Source organism: Gopherus evgoodei, chromosome 4, assembly GCF_007399415.2.
Source record: "Gopherus evgoodei ecotype Sinaloan lineage chromosome 4, rGopEvg1_v1.p, whole genome shotgun sequence".
Lineage (NCBI taxonomy): Eukaryota > Metazoa > Chordata > Testudines > Testudinidae > Gopherus > Gopherus evgoodei.
In genome coordinates, this window is record NC_044325.1 from 122,589,466 (window position 1) to 122,613,437 (window position 23,972).

The 23,972-nt window shown below is 40.9% G+C and overlaps 1 protein-coding gene across 1 annotated transcript; it reads right to left on the reverse strand.

The window, feature by feature from the left end:
• Nucleotides 1–50: 50 nt before the first annotated feature.
• Nucleotides 51–21,656, reverse strand: ODF3 (outer dense fiber of sperm tails 3). The gene is made up of 6 exons (XM_030560801.1): nt 16,781–21,656; nt 14,844–15,044; nt 14,315–14,416; nt 9,768–9,889; nt 8,191–8,328; nt 51–2,788 (listed from the first exon to the last, which is right to left on the reverse strand). Exons 1-6 carry the CDS (start codon nt 16,887–16,889, stop codon nt 2,699–2,701), a joined length of 762 nt encoding a protein of 253 aa, XP_030416661.1. The 5' UTR covers nt 16,890–21,656; the 3' UTR covers nt 51–2,698.
• Nucleotides 21,657–23,972: the final 2,316 nt, after the last annotated feature.

The window sequence follows — 23,972 nt, forward strand, 5'->3', positions numbered from 1 at the left end:
GGTACAAAACAACTCTACCAAAGTTATTTTGTAATGTATATTATTTGTTCCAGGGACTTCTCTGGATTTTTCTGTAAGAAAGCCAATCATCAAGCAGGGAAATCTCTTATTTCTCTTGATGTAGCCACCTCTCTAACTGTATAGAGGATATGTTCTTTGGTCCTATTCTCCCTAAACAAACTCATATTCCCTAATCCCTGTGTATATTGTCTGATCCTGACAAATGACACTGTGTGTGACAGTGAAAAATTCCTCTTACAAGCCACAGAACGTTGATCCTTCTGCAGATTTAGATCCGGTTTTCTTAATCTGCTTCTTACCTTGAATATTGATCTTCTAATGCACTAGTTGCTGTACTGTAACTTGTGTCCTTATCCTGTTCCAAAGGTAGAATGTGCAATAGGGATGGAGGGAGAAGGATGCAGGGATGATCCATTCTGGCTCTTGGTTCAGTTGACTCAGTCTTGTTTGATTCTCGTCTTTGGTAAGACTTGGCTGTTCTGAGCTAATTTTACATGCTTAAAAAATTTGGGTGACTCACTTGACTATTCCATCTGCTTCCCTCAAGCAAATCTTTCATGACCAAAAAACTCCAAAGCACTCTAACTCTTGCTAGAGCAATGATCTCTTTTATTTTGCTTTTTATGCTGTGAATAAACTTGTACTGTGTTAAGATGCTGCACCAGTAATTTTATATATGTATGTTCTTATCATGGTCCAAAGCTGTATTATACTAGCCAGTTTCCAAACATGTACATGATTAACTTTTTATAGGACTTATTGCCTTGGAACCTGCATTGATGAATAGTCATCAATAATACAGTACTCAGTACAATGGACAGTGGAGATTACATCCAAGCACTAAGATGCAGTAGACCAGAAGGTGTGACAAGATAGCACCCTATGGGATCTGCATGTATCCGTAAAGAAGAGAAATTGGCCCCTACTGACTTCTAGGATGAAGAGGAAAAATGACCACTAAAGTACAAGTCACTCATCTTGCTCAGGAGTCAATAATAGAGCTGGTCAGGAACTTTTAAACAATTTTTGTTGTTGGAAAATCCTGATTTTTGTCAAAACCAAAACTTCCCCTGGGTTTCAATGGATTGTTTGACACTTTTGTTCCAATTTTTTTCCTTTTTGGAATGAAGTATTTGATTTTTTGATTCAAAATGAATTCTTGTTTTGAAATGTTAGTTTAAAAATATTTTTAAAATAAAGGTCAGCATTGTGCTCTGGAGTCCAACAGTTCGCTTTCCCATCACCACCTTCACACTAACCTTGCCTTGAAAGGCTAAGTAAAACTCCCAGAGAACACAATAAGTGGGGGAAGGGACTGTTGGGGTTCCCAGCTTGGTTAAGTGGGGCAGACAATTTGTCCTTCCCAATAATTGTGTTAACCTTTGGGCTCAGCTGTGGCACTCAGGCACTGCTCATAGCGAGGGATGGTGCAGAGTTGCACCACTTCTGTGTGGAGCTTGGGGAGGAAGCCTCACAGAGATACAATTTTCCCTACAATTCAGGAGAAGAATATCTACTTCTATACCACTTCAACAGTTGCAACTTCCCTCCCCTGTGCTGTCAGGCCAGCTCCAAGTGGTGATGTGTAGCTGCAGTGTGTCCCTAGCTCCAACACCTCTTTAGGGCAGTATGCATCTCTGAAATAGTTCCTGTGCTTCCTGAGAGCAGCCTGCAGTTATGGTTAGCCTGCATGTGGACCTTGCAAGACGCTGCATGTTCACAGCCATCTGGCATACAGCAGCTGAGAGAGCAAGAACTGCACTTCTCCTAGGTTAAGGGGATGTTATTTGGCAATCTAGCCTTACTTCGTTTTAAAAAATTCTAATGAAACTTTGTTCTTAAATTTAGTGAAAAGGTTTTTTAATTTAGGATTTTAACATTTTCTAGCAATTCTAAAATGGCAATATTTTGTTAAGGCATGAGAACCAGAAGTGGTTTTAATTTTCTCCTCCCCACCCCTCCCATCCCCTGCTCCAAGATTAGTGAAGAGGAGAAGGTAAACTAGGAATGAGTGGTGAAAAGTCCATTTAAATTTTTAAAGTTTTGTTTTAATAATCTAAAGATGTAACATATCTAAGAACTTGTTTTAACCACCCAGTATCCCTTTAAACTTTAGTCTGTAGCTCCATCTAAAGGTAGATTGAAGTATTCAGCTACTTTGACATAAATACTGATTCCCTGATTTATTTTCTTTACGTGCTGATACTGCAATAGAACACAGTCAAAGGGATAAATGACACATACAGTGAGGGTCATCACAGGAGTAAACAAACAAAATAGCTCAGTAGTACAAAACTGAGTGACTCTTTATGTATACAGTTGTGAATTCCCAGTTTCTGGAACACAGAATCCAGATGCTTCAATGCACTAATGGCAGGGTTCAGATTCTCAGCAGGTAGATACAGCAAGATCCACATGCCTGGGTAATACTGCTAGCTTCAACATGTCCTCTTCATTAAGGGGGATATGGAAAATTCCTTCATAGCCAGAGGCAAGTTAAAATATTGCAAATGATCATTTTCTGAATATTTGTCATCCTTTAATGCTAGAACTTGTAGAAACTTATTCTTTGGTTGAAGATATATGATAACTTGTATAAAAACTGGCAGCTTTAAAATATAAAGCAACATGATATAGAAAAATAAATGTAGTTTCTGTAAGGCAGCTTGCGTGAAGGTCAATAGACATCCACTATCAAAGGCATTGTATACTCAGAGTGTCGGATTCCAAAGGTAACAACTGGGGCGCAAGGCTTGGTCAAAGTTACCTGAAGATGGAAAAGTAAATACAACAAATCAGGATATTCACTATTAACTAGCATCAGGTTGTTAGTTTCTATTTTCTGTGCTACATGCCCTCCCCAATCAAGTACTAGATCTGGACAGTGCAGGTCACCTATTGTCACACACGTGCCCCTTTTACTAGTTTCCAGTCCGTGAAAAGAAGTTTGTAACTGAAGGTGCACAGACTGTCTGTCACGCAGCCAGATTAGAATGGTTGAAGAGCAATCGGCTTCTCTGAACTCCGGGTTAAATGTTGCAAAAATTTCCTAATAAGATGAGGGGTGTGTGGTGGGGTTCGACCTTTCATGTTGGCAGCCTGAAAGTGCAGCTTCTTCCCTTAGATAAGTAGCCTTGTTGCTTCTGGATGCACCACAACCTGCATCAGTTTCTTTATGAAATAGAGTTCTCATAAATGATAAGTTTGTGAGGTTTACTTACCCAGATACGCCTATAGATCCCACCTTGTCCACTTTATGCCTCTCTCCTTTTATTGTTGCTAGAATGCATTTAATGGTTCCCATTAAGTTGGTATTTTTATTCCAACACTCTCTAATCAGTTGTTTCCATAATAACTTAGGACATTACTGCCATTTGGGTTAAAAGTTCCTGTGCTTTTTTCTTAGAACAGAGATGAGTATTTTAGGAATATTGGTGTAAAATCTATTCAATATCTCTTATTTCAATGGTCCTTTTAAAAACGGTTTTGTTTTTTATTTAATACCCCTCCCCAACACACACACACACCCACAAGCATTAGGGATGAGCTGTGAAGTTGTAGTCTGTATTGGTACTTGCCCAAATTTCAAAATACTTCCAATCCTATATGCCAGCTTGAGCAGGCTTCTAACTGAAATATTTTTAATTATTCTTAATTATGTCGCCCTGTACATATAACATGCATTAGTGAAAGAAAGGAGTGTGTGTGTTGTGATGATGCAGAACAGGACAGAGTGACATAGTAATTGCCAAGTGTGTCTTTCAGGTCAAACAAATTAGGGCTTTTCTCTGTGTGATGATAAAAATTCCACTGGCACTTTATGAAACAGATTGCAATTTGCAGTATCTTTGCCATATTTCCAACTTGGATAATTCTGCCTTCCTCCTTGCAGTTTCAATAGGGTACAGTATCTCTGACTTCCTTTTCTAATTGTTACAATATTATATGCTGTAAAAATAGTTGTCACATTTCATCATTAGGGGACAGCAGTGGCAGATTAAAATGATCCCCAAACTAGTTTGTAAATTTCTAAAGCTGCCACTTTAGGATTCTTCTGGCACTTCTATATATAAGGTAATGTGATTTATCATTGTAAAAAATCAATACAGGTAAAAGAAGCTGCACTAATTTTGATGCTGCTCTTCAAATGTGTTTGCGTAAATAAACTTGTGCATTTGTTTAAGTAAATAAAATCTATTTATTCATGTCTGAATATTAGTGACATCACAGCAGACTTTTCAGAAGCCTTCTCAATCCATCACTACCTTCGAATACTGAGTAGCTGTCCTCTCATTGATCTGCCACATTCCGTTCCTCCATCTTCTTCCCAGTCATGCCCTATTATGAGGACTTCCCACCATTCTTTCCAGAATAACTTTTTCAAGATTATTTCTGTCTCTGTGCCTGATGTGACCAAAGGACATAAATTTACACCTGTTGATTTCCAACAACATGGTCTGCTTCTCTCTAATAATGCTGCTAGTTTAAGCATTTGTTGCATTTTCCATCCAGGAGATATACAGGCATCTTTGGCAGCATCCCATCTCAAAGGCTTCAGTTTTCATTTGCTTTCCAACATTTGTTACCCATAATTCACATCTATAGGTCGTGCTTGAGAAAATTAAGCTTTTCACCAATCAAGCTTTCATACATAGGGGGAGGGATAGCTCAATGGTTTGACCATTGGCCTGCTAACCCTAGGGTTATGAGTTCAATCCTTGAGGTGGCCATTTAGGGATCTGGGTCAAAAAATCTATCTGGGGGTGGGTCCTGCTTTGAACAGGGTTTGGACTAGATGACCTCCCCTGAGGTCCCTTCCAACCCTGGCATTCTATGTCATGCTTTTTCTAAACTTTAGTGAGGGAGGCCATGGCTGAGCAATCCATTCCCAATCTTCTTCCACTTTCTTTTGAACAGCCTTCTTGGTTGGATATGTATGATCCCAGGTAACTGAATTCATCTATTGCCTCTACAGTTTGACTGTTAATCATGATGTCCACTTTCATCCTGTTTTTGTTAATCGTGTCAACATACATGCACTTCGTTTTTACAATAGTCAGAGAGTCTATATTCCTCACTAACTTTTTACAGATTCCAGCATTCATTACATTCTACCACTGGTTGTAGCAACAGGTGTTGTCATTGGCATATCTAAGGTCAGTTAAGAGGGGGTCCACCAATGGAAATCCAAGCTCCTTCCACTTTATCAAAATCTTCCAGTGTTTGTTTCATTCTGCATACCTCTTGAAAAAGTTTGGGACAGAATACACCCTTGTCTCGTGCACAGCCCAGTGGAAAACCACTAGCTATTACCTGCAACAGTGTGGTCTGTTGTTGAAGGTAGAGACTGGCAAATCTGCCATTATCCTACAAAGATGATCAAGTTGGACAGTATTGAATACTTTTGAGTAGTCCATGAAACACATGATCAATGGGTGGTTGTACTCCCTGCATTTTTCAATGATGTGACTGACTGACGTTCACAGTGTGATCACATGTGTCTTATTCCTCTCTGAAAACACCTTTTGGTGGTGGTGGTAGTTCTGCTTCTGTCATTTGCTTCATGTGATCCTGGATTATGTGAGGCAAAACTTTGGTCAATTGTGATATTAGGCTGAGGATACAATTGTTATTCCCTGTTATGTCTCGTTTCTTTGGTAATGGCAGAAAGACTCCCTTTCATCTAGTTGTCTGGCCAATTTCTAGTTGTCCGTACATGGTTGGAAATTTTCCACAAGATCAATACTGCAGGCACGAGTCACTTTAAACAGTTCTGCTGGTACTTTACCTTCCCATGGTGTTTTCCCTGGCTTCATTTTCATAATAGTACACACATTTCCTCTTGTGGGATTGATGGCTCTGGCTCTGTACTCTCCTTTCTGTTGCCCTATATTCTGAGTGGCTCTAATGAACCATAAAGATTGGCAAAGTAATCTCTCCTTCAGAATTTGATATCCCTTTCAGTGAGGATTCTGCCAACATGATCTTTTGTTATGTTCAATTGCAGGGAAAACTTTTTGGTAAGAAGTCTAACATCTGTGAACAAATTTTTTGTATTATTACTCTCTTTGTGATTCGCAAGTTCCATGCATTTTGCCCTGCTGTATTCATTGTTGTCTCATCTAATCTGCCTTTGGATCTGTTTAGTTCCTTGTACTTTCTTTTTCATTGTGCATTATTGTTCCACCTGCTCAAGCCATTTCTCAGTCATCTGTGATGCACTGCAACACTGACTTTTCAGAATGGCAGCTTTGAGCATGATAGTTTTCATGTTATTCCAAAGTTTATTCAGGTTGTTCTCTTTTACCTGTGAAAATCCCTCAAACCCATTTTGGACAGAAGTCATGTAGTTTTTGTTGATTCTGGACCAATCCAAATGTAGCGGACCTGTCGAACATCTTATCTTCAGTTTATGTTTGAGGCTAATGGTTGGTGGTCTCCCAAGTGCAGACTAGGAGTCAGTCCATATCCATTGGATGCTCTATCTCCAACATTGCTGTATCATTACATGGACAATCTGGTTCTTTGACATACTTTCAGGTGACTTCTATCTGTTTAAATGTGTAAGGTGATGGGTGAAGATAGTGTTTGTAAAGACCAAGTGATGAGAGCAGCAGAATTCAACTAAATGCCTCCTTTCTCATTTTATAAACCAAAACCATTGTTTCAGTAAGCTTCATGAGAGCTTACACTTCCAACTTCACGGTTCATAGAACCCTTCCCTGGGCACTGCATCTTAGCATGGTGAGAAGGCTTGCATATTCCATTGAGGTTGGTAACTATGCCAGCAGGAGCTTTATCTCCAGACAGGGCCACCCAGGATGGACAAGTAAAAGGGTAGGGACCAGACAAAAGGTAGTCCAACTGGCTGGTGCTGGGTGCAGAGTGGCATTCAAGTAACTTGGCACATTTTGTGCCAGTGTTTTGACTGGATGAGTGCCCTGGGGAGGGTAATGGAACCCTGATGGAGGAAGTGCCATCAGAAGGTGGAAAAGTTCAATCAAGTATTTAATCAACTGCAGCTAAAAACTAGAGAGGAGTCAACAGGAAACCACCTTCTGTACATCCATGCTGGAATAAAGGCGAAACATTAATCTCCATGTGGTGCTGGATGGCAAGACTCCAAGGTTAGAAAGCACAACAAACTATACTGGGGGACGAGGTTCTGGCCATTCAGAGTACCAGTTGCAGCTATGATAGAGCTGTACCAAATCTTTCAGGATGAACCTGATGTTTGCACCAACGAAGAGTGACTTGAACCTTTGTAAATGAATGATCAGAGTAGACACATGGAATGCAAAGAGTATGGGTGAAAGGAATCTCTCCATGTTGGCCAAAGAATTGGAAAGATATAAGAAATATGTGGAATCTCAGAACTGTCATGGAATAGTTGTGACTGTTTCATTACAGTGGATGGATATGCAGTGTACTACTCAGGATCTGAAAAAATGGGGTCGCAGTTATCCAAGAAGACCTCAAAGTGTGTGCTTGGATATAATTCAATCAGCAATAGAATCATTATGGTTTGCCTTTGCGTCCACATATCAATCATACAAGTTTATGCTCCTACAACAACAGCTGACAGTGAAATGACGGAGTTCTATTTGATTAAACAATACATGTTTCTTTAATCCCAGGTGCACAAATATAATATTTTTTGTTTTTGTACATGTGCTTTTGTACATGTGCTCATGTAGGCTCAGATATCTGATGAATACATACTTAGACAGATGGAATGAAAGATCCTGCTGGAATTGATATGCACAAGGATTTCTCAAAGAAACCTGTCCAGTTTCTTGACTCTCTGCAATTAATCTGTCTCAATAATGCATTAATATTGTGGGATGTGGGTTTTTTAAAATTTAACTTTGACTTGTTCAAACATGGCCTCTTCGGGGCAGTAATGTAAAACATTAATTGTAGCTCTTCCATGCAGATTGATGTCCCTTCTTACCAGTACTCATCTTAACGCATTGATATATTGAAGGATCTTGTCCTTGCTATATGAATCTGGATTTCTATATGCTGAACTCTGCTGGAAAAAGTTTTCGTAATAGCTCTAAATCAAAACGTGTCAACTCAAGGAGTTTAAATACAAACCAGCCTTGTAGCCTGCGACTGTTTGTCCTCTGACTCAAGTAAATTACCCTCTAGATCTCTCTGCCTTACCTTTCCGGGATAATAGTCTCCTGGTCCAGGATGTCTAACAGTTCCTGCAGGCTTAGTCCGGGAGCTCATGCTGTACTTGGGGGCTCTCTTTTTGTACACATCAACGTCTGTCTTTTTGTATGCAGCTGGACCCGGGGTCTGTAAGAGAGTCAATAGAATCTTCCATTGAAAATGGCTACATTCAATATCCCCAATTTCCTATGAGAGCTGCATAGGTTTATCTGCAACAATTAATTAATTTTAACAATTTTTTATTTTTTTTGCAGAAGGATTCCCTCTCAACCGTGTCATGTCCTTTAGAAGTTTATATTAGATGTCTGAAGTCTTATTAGCCTGAGCCTCTTCACTTTTGACAGACTGCAAGGGGACAGTGACTCAAACTGAAAGGAAAGTGCCATTGTTCTGTCTCTGCAAGTATTAGGCACCTGTGATCTTCACTGGTTTTTATATATGGCTTACAGTAAAAGGTTTGTCTAAAAGCCCAGTGTTTTCAGTAGGTTTTAGATAATTAGCAAGAATCTGTACATGATCATTTTTTATCCAATACAAAAATAATCATTTTGTAAATATGTAACATTCCATGGTATTCAGCTGCACAGTCTTATTTCACTTAGTATGATGTTATCATAGACATGAAATCTGATGATTAGTTTGGTAGGTGGCACTAGGAATGTTGCTACAGCCTGCTACCTAGAGGGATCGTTATTTCCAGAAAATAAGCTTGAGCAAGATGTCAATTTTTTTCCTCACACTCCTCATTGTTAAACACAATCATTTAAAAAAAAATCATGTTCCAACTCTTACCACACAGCAGCATCTGAGATGTAACAATTATTTCCTATTGTAAGAAAGCTGTGGTCCTTCAGATGCTGCTGTGTTTACCATGGGCAATTGTTGACATTTTTAATGACTATTACTGGGTATTTTAGAAAGAATTTTTACACATACTTATTGTCTGGGGACATGGATCACTGTAGGTATTTCAGTAAGAAAAATTCTTTGGAGATGGCAGCGAACTTTGAGTTTGAAATGTTGCTATTGCATATGCACAATAAGGTGTCAAAATACTCAGTAATTATACACTGGAGCAAAAGATTTTTCCTCTAGAACAAAAAATATATTGCAATATGTGTGTCCTGATGTGAAATTTCATATCTGAACTTCTGTTACTTAACACATTTCTTGTCCTCATCCCAATTACAACTCCTTTTCCAGATGGAGTTCATGGAACATGGTGCTTAGGCATAGCACAAGAAAAAGGCCTACTCTGAAAACTATAGTAGTCATTGGAAAGATTCCCATTGATTTTGTTGGGTTTTGGATCAAGCCCTTAGACAGGTATTTGTTGCAGATACAGTTAGAGCCCTGACTTGCCAATGATGCAGTTACTAAGAACAGCCATATTTGCTGCCAGTCTTCTGCTGCAGCACTTATCTGTTCATGCTGCAGAACACTTGTATCTCTTCAAGTACTAGGAAAGAACCCACCAATGCTTAGAGGCCTTCAATCTTGGAGGCAGTGACTGACCACTGGTTGTCAATGAGAGCAGCTGAAGGGGAAATGGAAAAGCAGCTTACCTTATGGAGATCCTCATCAAAGCGACCAAGCTTACTCTTCCATTTCATGGAATAACAAGGGCTAGCAGTTTTGTCTACTGTGTTGGGTCCCATCACCCGAGGAATAGTGTATGCACCAGGACCTGTGGGGGGGAAACCATGATAGTTATGTACAGTGTGAATCCCCAGGGATTAGAGGGAGCATCATATTGGAGAGAGCTTTCAACAGAGGCTGGAGAGAAGGAGGGATATTTCTTTTTCACATTCCCTGGCCCTTTTTAGTCCTGGAATAAGAGTAGGCATCTGGAGTCTGAACTGCTGGTGCTCACGGGTGGTGAGGCTGGCATACTGAATTAAACAAACAGAAAAGAACAGTTACTTACCTTACACTAACTGCAGTTCTTCAAGATGTGTCATTGTAATCAACTGCATCTTGCCCCAATTTTCTCAGAGCCCTCAGTATCTTAGGAATTGGCAGAAAGGTATATGTTCATCCCAGTGTCAAGGCGTCTGGGCTTGAACCATCTCAGGAGCAAAATGCCTGATGTTTTGTTGCTCTGGTCTGTAGCAAACACATCTGTTTCTGGGAATTGCTACGTGTGAAAGACGTTCTGCAGAACTGAGTCTTTGATAGACCACTCCTGGTTGTTTGAGAACTACCTGCTAAGTCAATCGATGTTTTGAGGGCCAGGAAGGTGCAGCGCCACTGGTGTGATTTGATCTGGAATGCACCCAACTCCACAGTGGAGACAGTCTTGCTCCCCCTGTCTGTTGACGTAGTAGCTGTGGGGTTGTCTGTCAGCACTGGGATCATAGATTCCTAGAATAACGGTACGTGTACTTTGCATGAAGGCAGATAGCCTGAGCTCTAGAATGTTTATGTGAAGATGAGTTTCCTGGGGGGATCATAGGCCCTTAGTCTGAGGGTGATTTAGACGAGTCCTCCATCTCCAAGTGAAGGTTTTTATTGCTAATATCTTGGTAGGTAGAGATGCAGAACAGAGTATCCCCTTGCATACCAGAATTGGGTCTTCTCACCAGTTGAATGGGGAGAGGACTTTTTGTGGGGGCATGCAGTGTCTATTGAGTAGATACAGCAAAGAATCCTGTGGCACCTTATAGACTAACAGACGTTTTGGAGCACGTTTTGAGTAGATACTCTTTCATGGAGCACAAGTGAAGTCTGGAACTGAGTCATGTATCCTACCCCATGTGTCCAGTAGAATGCAGGCTGATATGAGTATAGGTACTAGGGAAGGTGGCACCAGGAACGATTTTCCCTATGAACATTAGGTCATTTCCTGCTGTTCCTTACACATACTTCCTTAGAGTTTCTTTGTGGCTCCTGTGACATTTCCAAAGCAGGAGAAGGAGAGTGCATAGGAGTCGAGTCTCTGTTATGCCCTGATGGGGATGAAGTAAAGGAGTACATTTCTTCCAAAGGAGGGACTGTACTGTCAGGAACATCCTGGCTCTGTTGTGCTCTCCTCAGCTGGATAGGGTGTGAGGTCGGTACTGGAGCTGTCTCCTTTACCTGTTGTACTGATGTGTCAGTAGCTGGTGAATCCTCAGCCACTCAAGGAGAGGAGACTGGTACCGAGCCACAGATAAATCACTCAGTATTATATATGCCTTGAGTACTAACACACTAGGGACCAGTGCTGGGCACTAAGGAACATGGTTTCAAGGTTGCCTGTACAGAAGCACCGGTTGCTGAAGGATCATTACGAGAGATGCTAACTGCAGGTTTAATGGCTAATATTGGTGCTCTTTTAGCAGTCAATACAGGGGTGCCTAAAAAACAGAACCTGACTGAAATCAGAACTTTTTTGTGTGTTGCTAGTGGGCAACAAAACAAGCTCGATGCTGCAGAGAAGCAGGTGGACACAGTGAGGGGTTCATTCTCACTGCCACAGATGATAAGGAAATGAGAGACTCTTGGACCTGGTTCACCACTTACAATTTATGCCCTGGGGTTAGGGACACAAGGGACCTCAGGGTGCATGTGCAGCTCCAGCAAATACTGCTGGGCAAAATAATCTGAGATCGTACATATAGGGTGCATGTGCACCAAGAGTAGAATCCCTGTGGATAATCACTCAAAGAACAATGAAATTAAAAAGCCTTCTGCTCTGTCCAAGGATACAGCTTGAAGTTTAGAACCCAGGCTGAGTTTGTAGGGCTGGCAGTTTGAAAAAAAAAATCACATCTTTTAATTGTGGGCTGATCTAATTTACACTGGAGTCCCTGGGACGCTATAGTGGTTTTTGAGAGTAGAGCGGCACTTTTAAAGCTGCCCCTGATAACTATTCTGCCTATAAGAGGATGTACTTCACATAACTTCTCTTTAAATTGTATAATGTTTATTATTTTTCAGTGTTATTTTATGCAATCATTATAAATTGTTCTATCATAAATCTCAGGTCCCATCTACACAACAATCCTAACTATGTTGGGGCAGCAAATGACAAACCTGCTGTGGCTTAATGGAGCTGTAATGCGGTTTGGTTTTTGCCTCTGAACAGGACTTATTTTTACCTTTTCAAGGTTGTAACATAGTTCACGTAACAGGATCATAATGTTTTGCCTTTGTACAGATCATTTTCCTGGCTTTGTCCATGCCACCTCTCTCTTTTCATCTCTCCTCTTGCTCCCCCTTCTCCATCACATGAAACACAAACTATTTGTCTTCACTTTCAAGGCTGTTTGTGACTTTTCGCCATGCTACCCATCATCTCTCCTACGCTATTGAGATGTCTAACGACGCCTGCCTTTGTTCTGCCATTTATATCCGCTTTTACTGCTCACGTGTTACATTTTCAGTCAAGCACTTTTGTGTTTCCTACCAGTCTGCCCATTATGCCTGAAGAGATCACTGTAAATATCTGCCAAGCCACCTCTTTGTCCTTTTTCAAATCCATCCTTAAAACTCTCCTTTACTGTGATATCCACACACAAAAATGTGATAACAGATGGGAAGCTGGTGTGCTGAGGTGATGACTATCAGGCCGACTAATGTTGTTTCCTTGTGCTCCTCATTCTGTCTGTGTCCACCTGTTATCTTTCATCTTATTCTTAGATTGTCAGCTTTTTGGGGAAGTGACCACCTTTTTTTCTGTGTTTCTACAGCGCTCAGCACAAGGAGGTCCTGTTCCAGGGCTGGGGCTCTGAGGTGCTAACCCAGTAATGTTTGGGTTCTGTCTATGCAAAGAAAACCAAAGTGTATTATACAAGGCTTGGACACATCTATTTTGCACACAAACATTGTTGTGATTGTAGACAGGGTGTTAGCTATCTCAGGGAACCAAAAGCAGTAGAGAAACAGTTGCATAGTGATGATATGTAGACATTGCTCTGAAAGTGGTACAACAGTAAGTATTATGTTTTGGATCTGTCTAAATGATTGATCCGTGGCTACTATTTTTGATCAACCTGTATCTCTTCTGTCTCATCTCTGCATGTTTGATAGTTTTCTTGCTGATGAAGTAAACCTAACCCATCTGTAGTGACCTGGGTTTTTCAGACATTTTTTCAAGACATATTATGGAGTTTGTCATATGATGACCCCTCTTGATAGTTGTGCTGCTAATTATTTGCTGATATTTAAAGTGTAGGTAAAAGGAATTGCATACGCATTTCAAACAGACATAGGAAGATAAAGTTAGGTCATAATTTGGCCTACTGATCTTGACGATAGTATGTCTCAAAGTCTGGGTGTAACACTCTCTTCTAGTGAGTTTTTATACCTCTGTGCCAAAGGAGTTCTTCTCAATTTTGAGACATAAGCTGCCTGGCTGTGGTATCAATGTCTACTAACTCTGAGTGTTGTCACATGAGCATTGAGTGTTTTTTCAGTATTTTTTTCCCCTCCCCTGGAAATATTCCTGTTGGTTTCTGTCCCCCATAACCCCTTGTTAATTGAGAGGCAGAATTTGGTTTCTTCAGCTTTCACCTCTTTTGACACTAAATCAGTTAAATTGTCTCTAATAGCCCATCTCCACTACAAATACAAATGGGATACAGTCTTGTTATAACATGCATGTCCATTGACTCATTTAAGACATGATTTCTGTTTTAGTGTAGACGGGATTCAGTGGTTTGAGCATTGGCCTGCTGAACCCAGGGTTGTGAGTTGAGGGGGCCATTTGGGGATTGATCCTGCTTTGAGCAGAGGGTTGGACTAGATGATCTCCTGAGGTCCCTTCCAACCCTAATACTCTTTGATTCTATGATTAACCATGTACTGCAACTGAGCGAAAGCTTTGGATGTGAGCAAGTCTTAAGCCCAGTTACAGAACACAGTTAAGGTTCCATTTGCACTACAAATTGGAACTCTATTATAACCAGTGTAGAGGACAACCATATTAAGCTCAGGCCCATTTCTAGTTCATAGCTTTTAAGAGCCCCAAGTTCAAACTACATATGCCATTACCAAAGCTTTCTTTCTTCATTATAATACTTTGCTGTGGAGTCAGGCTCAGGGATTTCACTTTCTTTCTGGCTTTTAGGCCAGGTGGCAACTACAGGACTCCTAGATTGATTTCCTTTATTAGTTGTTGGATTTTTACCTGGAGTGCTGTCTACACTGAAGCTCCTAGTCCTGAATGACATGGAGTGCACAGGAGCAGATTCATAAACATGCTTTTTTGACTTTTCTGGTGAATAATCGCCTAGACAAGACATGAGCAAAGCAACAACAGTGATCCTTTCATGCCAAACAGGTAGCTTGATCTGTAGGTTCAGTCTGTGCAAAATTGCAGTGTCCCAACCAACCACATCATGCTGCACTGCCATTTCCCTCTACATTCCAGCCCCATTGTCCTGCTTTGCCAGTTCTCCTCCATCCTGCTCTCAACCCCCTGCACTGCTGTTCCCCTCTTCCCAGCCCTGTTGCCCTGCACTGCTCTTCCTTGAATCCTGAGCCTACCACCCATGTTGTTGTTCCTCCCACATCCTACCCTCAGATGCTGGAGCTGTTACTTTCCATTTGAAAACATCCATACCTCATTCTGGTGTGGTTTATATTCCCCTAACATAGGACACCCATAGGCAGATTATCTTCACCTTGAATAAACGGTTGAAAGAAATATTACTCACTTGGGCCAGGTGTGACCTCAGTTTTCACGTTGGGGCGCCCACACATGGTATAAGCTGGGGCAGTTTCCTTTCCCTTCCTGGTCATTGAGGGTTCCACATAGTAATGAGGACCTGGAGAACAGGCTTCACGGAGCGAGGGCCTTGCCCCCTTAAAAGTGTAGGCAGGGGCTTTCCTTTTGGTGGGGTTATGCTTCAGGTAACCTAGGAAGAAGGGCTACATTTCATATGCATATGTCAAGTTTTATTTTAATTCCCCTTTGGGTCCTGTTGCTAAAGCCTTTGGACCATGAGATTCATTTCTAAGATGCTGGCTTTACTGTTGGTTTGTAGGATGGACATATGGTCATTATTATTGCCCATTCATCTCAGTTTATGGGTACGTCAGAGGTTTCTCTCTTGTAACTAAGCCTAAACTGTCACCTTCTGAGCAGTTGTGTCACTGGACAAACTAACTAAGGGCAAAACTAATTTATTTCAGTGGGGCCAAGATTTCACCCAAGGATTGCAAAAGAGAGCTGTACTATCCTGTTCTTACGACAGTGACTAAGGCTTGTCTACCTCAGAAAACTTACCAAAATAGCTATTCAGGTAATAATTATTCCAATAGTTCTTTCGGTATAAGCCTCATGTGGATGCTCTGGAGCTTATACTGAAATAACTATCCCTGGAATAATTACTCTGGAATAGCTATTTTGGTACATTTCCCAGCACAGACATACCCTAAAGCCAAGAGAATTTTCCTTCAAACTCCCTTGTAATATCAGAGATTATAAAAATTACTTCCAATTACACAGAAGAGTAACTCCTAAACGAAATTTGTTTGAAATACTAGTTTTAAATAATTTGGAATAAAACAAGACAACATGGTGACAATGGGATGCCTAGTACAACTAAAAACATTTACTTTCCCATGTGAAAACACTGGTGATTGGACTATGTCAAAGTTATTGTAAAGTAAATTCTGGAACTACAAAATACTTTGGTTATTTAACAACAAGCTGTTAAAATAAAACCCCCTCCCCACCAAAAAAAACCCCACCCAAACTCAAATGTAAAGAACACTTTTTACTTAGCACTAATTTTAAACCTTGTTTTCCAATGAATTCTAATAGGGATGCTACCGACCATGTGTCCTGCTGCTGGGAAGTATAATACAGTTATTCAAATGGCAGCTTCCCAGTGAGAGTGACAACTTCCTAGTGACATTATTTCTAAAAATCTGTATTGAAAATTCCTTCTGAATTTATATTCTTATTGATGTTTAGATAAGTTAATTGATGCCTTAAAATGTGCATAATACAAACAATTTAGATGGTGATATAATTCCTTAGCTAAATATTGACAGTTTATTATGAGGAAGACAAAAGGTATGCAGCAGCAGTAGTGAGAGGTGATGTAAGAGTCAAGCTGCCTCTTACAAATGTCTGACTGTCATTTGCATCACAGTCAGACATCTAACACCTTGCTCATTTTCTGGGGAGCTACAGCCATAGGTGTTTGGCGGTGAGGTTAATCACAGCAGGAATATTCTTTATGAATTTCCCAACAACTTCTCCTTTTTGTAATTTCTACTCCAAGGAAACGTGTTTCTAGTTCAGCTTTGTGATGTCATGAAAATTTACCAGCCTACCGACAAAATCTACTCGCCACAGAGAGATTTAAAATAATGATTGATGGTAAAGAAAACACTGTTTGAAACAGTTCAGCATAAGTCTGCACTAAGCAGTCTCACCCTGTCTTATTTCCTAGGTTATAATGAAAATTAATACAGACATCCCATAGGAGGTTTTTATTAACTTTCACGTCAGAGAAAGTGGAATTATTTGAATAAAATATGAGAGAGTACTAAATTAATTGTTTAAACTGATCTGGATTTAGTGTGTTTAACTCATGTTATCATCTGTGTTTCTTGAAACTCTGTGTCTTTGTCCTTTTACCTGTTGTTCCTTGTATTGAGTACTTTGGTCCTGGGCTGGTAAAGTGGGCCATTATTGGGCCCCTTGGACGATGAGGCCTCCAGGTCCCCACCCAAGCACTGTCACCCATGGTGGGAGCTGGTTACAAAGCCTAAAGGGAGAGTAGAAAGGTTAATAGCGGAATTCTCTTAAAGAAGCAAAATTCTATTTGAGAATTTTTCACTGAAATGCAAAAAAGAGTCTGGCCCTGTAATTGTACCACACCTAAAGCCTCATCCGCTGACTCCAGTCTCCATGTTAATGGAGCTGAGAGACATGCTGTTTTATAGATTGCATTGTATCAGGAATAAAGGACGCCTGCTCATATAGTACATACCTTGTTTATCTGCTTCTTTAGACCATTGATACTAACGCATTCAAACTTAGTGGTCTTCTTGTTTTGCTAATCTGCATTTTCTTTTATACCTGTTACCCTGTTTATGGTATGGTGAGGAGCAGGGAGACATCAAGGTGTGGAGCATTCTCTCAGGACTTCCTTCATTGGTAGCACTGCACAATGGCTGGTGAAATATGCCCAATAGGCTAATATGGGGTGAGGGTGTGCATTCTTGTGATGCATCAGATTCTAGCCCTGATGGAGGCAAGATATTCAGCTAAATGCACTGGACCAACAGTCCGATCCAGCATGTCAGCTCCAATATATAAGCAAACCAATTGAGACAATGGATATAGGACAGTGGGCAAGTGTTGACGAAGTTACTAGCATATCAGTACTGTAGTAAGACTATCTTGGAAACCTCTTGGTATCTGGGTGTCTGCTTCTGCCAGTAGCATGATGGTACTGAGGCACTAAAACAGATGTTGGAAGGGAAATTGTAGGTGTTTTCCATCAGTGTGACTCATCGTGTTTACCAGAGGGAGAATCCCCTAGGGAATAGGAACAGGAAACCTGATGCCTGTGATATTAAGAATCTTTTCAATGCAGTAGACAGGGCAAATCCCTGAATCCAGAATAAGGAGTCCTCTGACATTTCAGAGGGTCTTGTTTTCTCCCCTATCAGAGAATTGTTATAAAGCAGACCCTGGTTTTATTTGGTCACTGCTAGTGACCTTCACATCCTGTATCCACAGCAATTGTAGATCCTCCCTTACAATGTCTTTGCCACTAAGATTTTCTTGTCAGAGTTTGAACTTAATAAAAATCTAAGGTCTCCTGCAGGTTGTTCATTAGCCAGTATCTCAGCAGAGCCCAGAATCCCCAGGCTGCAGTTCTGTTCTAGATGGATAGGCCTATCTCTAAACTTATACACATACTGGGGGTGAAATCCTGTCCTTAGTGAAGTCAATGGGACTTTTGCCATTGTCTTCAGTGGGGCCAGGATTTCACTCCCTTCACTAGTATGTGCACTTAGCCCTCTGCCTCCATTCCTTTAGCTATATATCTCCCTATCTCACATGGTGTAATGGGACTTTTTAGATTACACTGCTCTCAGCTGTAGGACACTTTGAATAACTGGGCTGTCAGGCCCTCATGTAAGCTGCCTCATTATCCCTGTTCAAATTACTCTGTATTACTCTCCTTTGCCTTGATGCTTACAAAAAATTGACAGCAGTTAGCCCACCAGTGTGCTGAGACCACTGCCTATTCATGCTGACCAATATTATCGCATAGTTTCCTTGTACTCTTCTCTGCCTGTCTGTATCTATCTGTTGCCTTTTGTCTTTCTGTTCTCTGCCTGTACAGCTTCTCGCACAGTGAGGTCCTGGGCTTGTAAGCGCTATGGTAAGAAGGAATTGCTAGAAAACAGCTCACTCTACCTCTTTCTTCTGCAGAGTCATTATTGCACCTGCTGGTATCTCGCTCATCGGACACCCATGTGCTCACCTGAGCTTCACCTGTACTTGCTGCTTTGGTGCTTTAAGCATCAGCTGTGTGGCTCTATTTTCTCTGTATCAGCAGCAAAACTTGCTGTGCTTTGAATCGTGAACCATCCCGTCTACTGCCGTTCCTTTTGAAATATGTTATGACTCAGGAGATTTATTTTAAAACAGTTCCTGGTCTGGACTGACACAGGTGCCTGAAACCCAGAAGATAAGAGCTCTTCAGCAAGCTGGATACAAGAATGAAAAATGAAGAAATAACATTAGCATAACAATGTACTTGCAGATTTAAAATAAGGAATTGACCAAACAAGCCTGGAGGTTCAGCTGTTCTCTGTAAGAATTGTAATTTTCCTCTTCTGTATAGGTCCAAGAGGGTTAAATGTGCCTCATATACATTACGTGTATGTATTACACACTTCAAAATGTGGTTACAGAGAGAACAGTGACAATGTAAAAATGACACTCTTTGCTAACTGTCCATGTTTGATATTTATCTTCCTGGTATGCTGGGAGATGAAAAATTTTAACTACAGCTGGCATCTCAGAGCCAGTATAGTTACAGAGAAGGGAGCTGAATGTTATCCTGATTCTCCAACTCAGCTAAGTTCCTACTGCAGAATCCTTTGTTACTGGCAATGATGTACAGGAGGAGGCAGATCCTAGGTTCAGTTTGCAGCACTGGATGTTAGAGAAATGATTTTTCTTTGGGTTTGTAAACTGAGCCGATATGCTGTGAAAGCCACTGGATATAATGGCCCCGTGCTGCGCTCATAGAACTCCCACTGATTTCAACAGGACTCCTGCGTGAAGACTAATTGAAGATCAGGCCTTAAACATAGAAGACCATGATGCCATTTTCCATTCACTTTTCAGAGTATAACCTACTAAAATATTCCATGATAACCTATAACACTGATGCTATACACATTGGAATTCAACATGCAGGAGAAACAAAGCTAGTTTTGGCTTATTGCTTTCTATAGGGAATTCTCAGCAGGTTGAGTTTGAAAGAAGCACATGTCTTCCTAGCAGTTCCAAATTCCATGTAAAGCCCTCTCACTATTGGCACTCCAGCAGTCCACAAAAAATGCTCAGCATGTCAATGCAATTCTAGACTGTCTGGTAGAGTTTTGAAGACTTGCAAAGAGTTTTTCTGTGGACCACAAATGCTTTACAACTATGTTATAAAGCTACTTCTCTGACGCAGATGGTGTCCTAAATAAAAATAATTCTGAATCTGCACAATGAAGTGTCAGATGTTAGCAGATTGTGTTTGGAATTTGGTGGGTTTGGACTTAACTGTGTTTTCTTGCGTACCCTACCTAGCAAATTACAGCAGTTTACTATAGGACAGCTGACAGTTGTGTGAGTATAGCATTTTTACACCTTTTCCATGATTTTTATCTTCTGCAACACCTTTTTTTGTTGTTAATATTCTGTATTGAAAAGAAAATACATTAATGCATTATTTTATGAAAACAGTTTTAAATATACCAGCTTGGAAATGTTAAAGCATTTATGGTTTAGAGAGAAAATGATTTGTTAAAATTATCCCGTTAAGCTCAATTTGCAGTAAAGGGCAAAGACTGGATTCAGTCCTGCTTCTGTAGTGACAAAACATGAGTTTCTGAATTAAATCAGACTCAATATAGCTAACTATAGAACTAGAAGCTGTACAGAAATGAAGACGCTGTGAAATCTCCAGCTAGGTAAATAGGAAACAATTCACCTTTCTTGTCCTTTGAAGCCTAATTATGTGTGAATAAACCCTGTCCTCTCTGCTGCCCTCCTCACTTTTCTTTCAGTAATAGAACTGCAGAGTTTTAGGAGAAGGTGGAATGCTGGCAGGGTAGGCTTAGGTTTCTCCCTCCATGTGGACTTGGGAAGAACTTTAATGAAATTGTCATAGAAACTCACAATTACTTGTACAGTGGCTCAGGAGGTTCTAGAACACTGTCCAGTATTAGGATTCTAGCTCCTGTTGTATGTGTTTCATGAATCATTCCTATAGCTTTGGCATCATAGTGCTACTTTTTGAGTAGCTCACAATGAGGGAACAGGACCTTCAGATCTGCACAAGGACTTTGTGCCCACAGGGTAGTCTAGTTCAAACTGCAGTGATAAGTCTTTCTGCCCACTTCTCTAGCATCAGTGCTGATTCATCTCTTCAGATAGTCAAATCCTTCTTACCTAGTGCTTGCATCTGACTGCTTTGTGTATACATTGAGCTCTTCCTATGAAATTCCAAAAAGACTGCATTAGGTTTTGTAGGTTAGGGACAAACCTTTTAGTCACCTGAATGATTCGGAGTCTAAGCCCTGGTTTAAAAAGTGACATAGACACTTAAAGCCAGATTTTCAAAGGTAAAAATGGAGATAGGTGCCATGTGAGATTTTCAAAATTGCCTAATCAGGTTAGATGCCTAATTTAAATAGATTTCAAAGGAAACGTCAATGGATAAGTGCATATGTCACTTTTGAAAATGAGAGGTAGGCTCCTAGGCCACTTAAATACTTTTGAAATTTTTACCATTAAGATGTAAAACCCAGTGAACTTGCTTTGGAAGTTACAAGAACAAATCAGCCAGATTTGCTCCTTCCATATGATTACATGATGGGATGCATGGTCTCGACATTGATCCAGGGCAGGTCTGTCCAGGGATAGACAGACGAAAAATGTGAATTATCACTCTTCTTTTTCCTAATGATTTCAGTACTAATGGAACAATGAAGCATTAAATTTCTATAGCAGGGGTGGGCAAACCACAGCTCATGAGCCGTATGCGGCTCTTTTACAGTTAAAGTGCAGCTTGTGGAGCCCCCAAAGGCGCCTCCCATCCATTCTCCATCTACCAGACAAGGGGAGCTCAGGGCTTCTGCCCTGCAGCGAGCTGGTGGGGCTAGGGTAGGGTTGCCAACTTTCTAATCACACAAAAACTAACACCCCTGTCCCCGCTCACTCCATCACTCAGTCTTTCCCACCCTCACTCACTTTCACTGGGCTGGGACAAAAAGGTTTGGGGTGCATGGGGGTATGAGCTCTGGGGTGGGGCCAGGGATGAGGGGTTTGGGGTGTGGGAGGGGAGTCCGTGCTGGGGTCGGGGTTTGGGGTGTGAGAGGGCTTCAGCTGGGGGTGGAGCTAGGGATGAGGGGTTTGGGGTGCAGGAGGAGGCTCAGACTGTGTCGAAAGCTTCACTGTCACACTGAATGCTTCCAACCAGCCACTAGTCTGGTTACCCCATCAAAGAAGGAAATTAGTTTGGTGTGATTTGTTCTTGGTAGGTCCATATTGGCTATTACTTATCCCCTTATTATCCTCTAGATATTTACAGACTGATTGTTTAATAATTTGTTCCAGTATCTTTCTGGATATCAAAAGTTAGGTTAACTGGTCTATAGTTTCCCAGGTTCTCATTCCTCCCCCCTTTTTAAAGATAGTAGTTGTGTTTGCCATTCTCCAGTACTCTGGGACCTCATCCATCTTCTGTGAGTTCTTGAAGATAATTGCTAATGTTCAGAGATTGCTTCACCTAGTTTCTTAAATACTCTAAGTTGAATTTCATCAGGCCTGATGATTTGAATACATCTAACTTTTTATCTAAATCTAACTTTTCTAACTTACTTAAATATATATAAAGGTCTTTGCACTTATTGTATATCACATTTCATCTAATGATCAAGGCATTTCACAAATATTAATTAAGCTGCATATGTTCCCAGTACAATAAGTATTTTTATCCCTGTTTTAACAGATGGGGAAACTGAAGAGAGAGGATGACTTGTCCAAAGCCCTCAGTGGCAGAGCTGAAAGTAGAATCCAGGAGTCCTAATCCCATCTGCCAGACTTCCCTGTGTTTGCCAGTATCACACATTAGCCAAATGATAGTTGAATTAAAATATTCAGGAACACAACATCTTGACTCTTGTGCTAGGCTGCAGTGGCAATACTTAAACACACAACCAGTTGTGACAAATTGCCAGCACTATTATGATGGGTCTCACGCTTTCTCTTCTTGGGGGGGGAGGGAGTGTTCATAGCACCATTTCTTGCCCCTGAATTGGAATATTAACAGCCCCATTACTGTCCTAGAGGAGCAGAGTGGAGAGGGAGGGATCTGGGCCCATCCTCTACTCCAGGTCCCAGCCCAGGGGCCCTGAGGATAGGGTAAACCACTTGAACTGACAGTTCCTTCCCCTAGGCTACTTCCCTCTCCTGCCCTTCAGCTTCCTTCTGTACAAGCCAGGTGCCCCTTTACCTAGGGTCTTGGACTTCTTAGCCCACCGCAGCACTTCTCCAAACTGTCCTCTGCTTCCCTTCAAACTGTTCTCTGCTCCAACACCTATCCACTCTGTTTCTACTCCTGCAAACTGTTCTCTGCTCCAACACCAATCCTCTCTGCTCCAACACTCTCTGATTGGAGCAGGGGGGGTTTATCAGGGGACTGACTGCGGGTGCTCTAATTGGCTTCAGGTGCTCTAGTTAATCTATAGCAAACTTTCTTCCCCTTACAGGGAATAAGGCTCCCTTCTAACCCTCTCCTGCTGTTCTCTGGCCATGCTGTATCACATAGTGAATTACCAGAAGGCTGACAGGAGCCCTTACATGTTCAGCAGAAAGACCATCAATACTTTTCTTCAGTGCAGCCAAAGCTGCTTTAGTAACGTCATCAATTTTGTACTGGGAAAGTGATCCAGCGTAAAGCTGTTCAAGCCCTTAAGAAGCGTCTAGAGACAGCCAGGAAGAACCTCTCCAGCAGAAGCAGTCCCTGAAGCACAAAATACACCATAAAGTTTAGCAAGGTAACAAAATATTTTAAGTTATTCATTTTTCACTTATTTGATGCAGTGTTTCCACAAGTGTGTCAAACCCTATTGCTGCCCCCAAAATCTAGTTAGGTTTATGCTTATTTTAGATATAAGCTATTTCAGCTTCAACAATTTTCAACTTTCAAGGAGATGCAAAATAATACAAAACACCGAAGTCTGTTCTTAGTTATATAAGAAACACCTGTGGTTTCAGTATTGTTACTCCAGGTTTGCACTGATTCAACTGAGAATTCCTGTACACTCCGGCTTCTTTGAGCCTAATTACACCCTCTTAACAACAAACGAATGTAAGAGTGTGGAAGATGGTGTAACTTACTCCTTGAGGGCCATAACAAGTAGTGAGTGAAAGTAGGATGTCTGTTATAACTTTCAAGTTCTCATCTCTAGTTGCTTTCTTTCCTTTATTTACTTCCGTCTTCTGACCCTTCAGTTTATGTATTATTCTAGACTCCTTTCATTCAGTATCAGTGAGCCTAGTTTAAAGGCTCATTTAAAGAGGGAAG

Excerpts from the sequence above, each read along its gene's own strand:
- ODF3 (XM_030560801.1), bottom strand. The coding sequence starts at position 16,889 with ATGGGTGACAGTGCTTGGGTGGGGACCTGGAGGCCTCATCGTCCAAGG. Across the intron at positions 15,045-16,780 it reads CTCAATACAAGGAACAACAG|GTTACCTGAAGCATAACCCC; the intron begins GTAAAAGGACAA and ends CCTTCTTCCTAG. Across the intron at positions 2,789-8,190 it reads GAGACTATTATCCCGGAAAG|GTAACTTTGACCAAGCCTTG; the intron begins GTAAGGCAGAGA and ends TTCCATCTTCAG.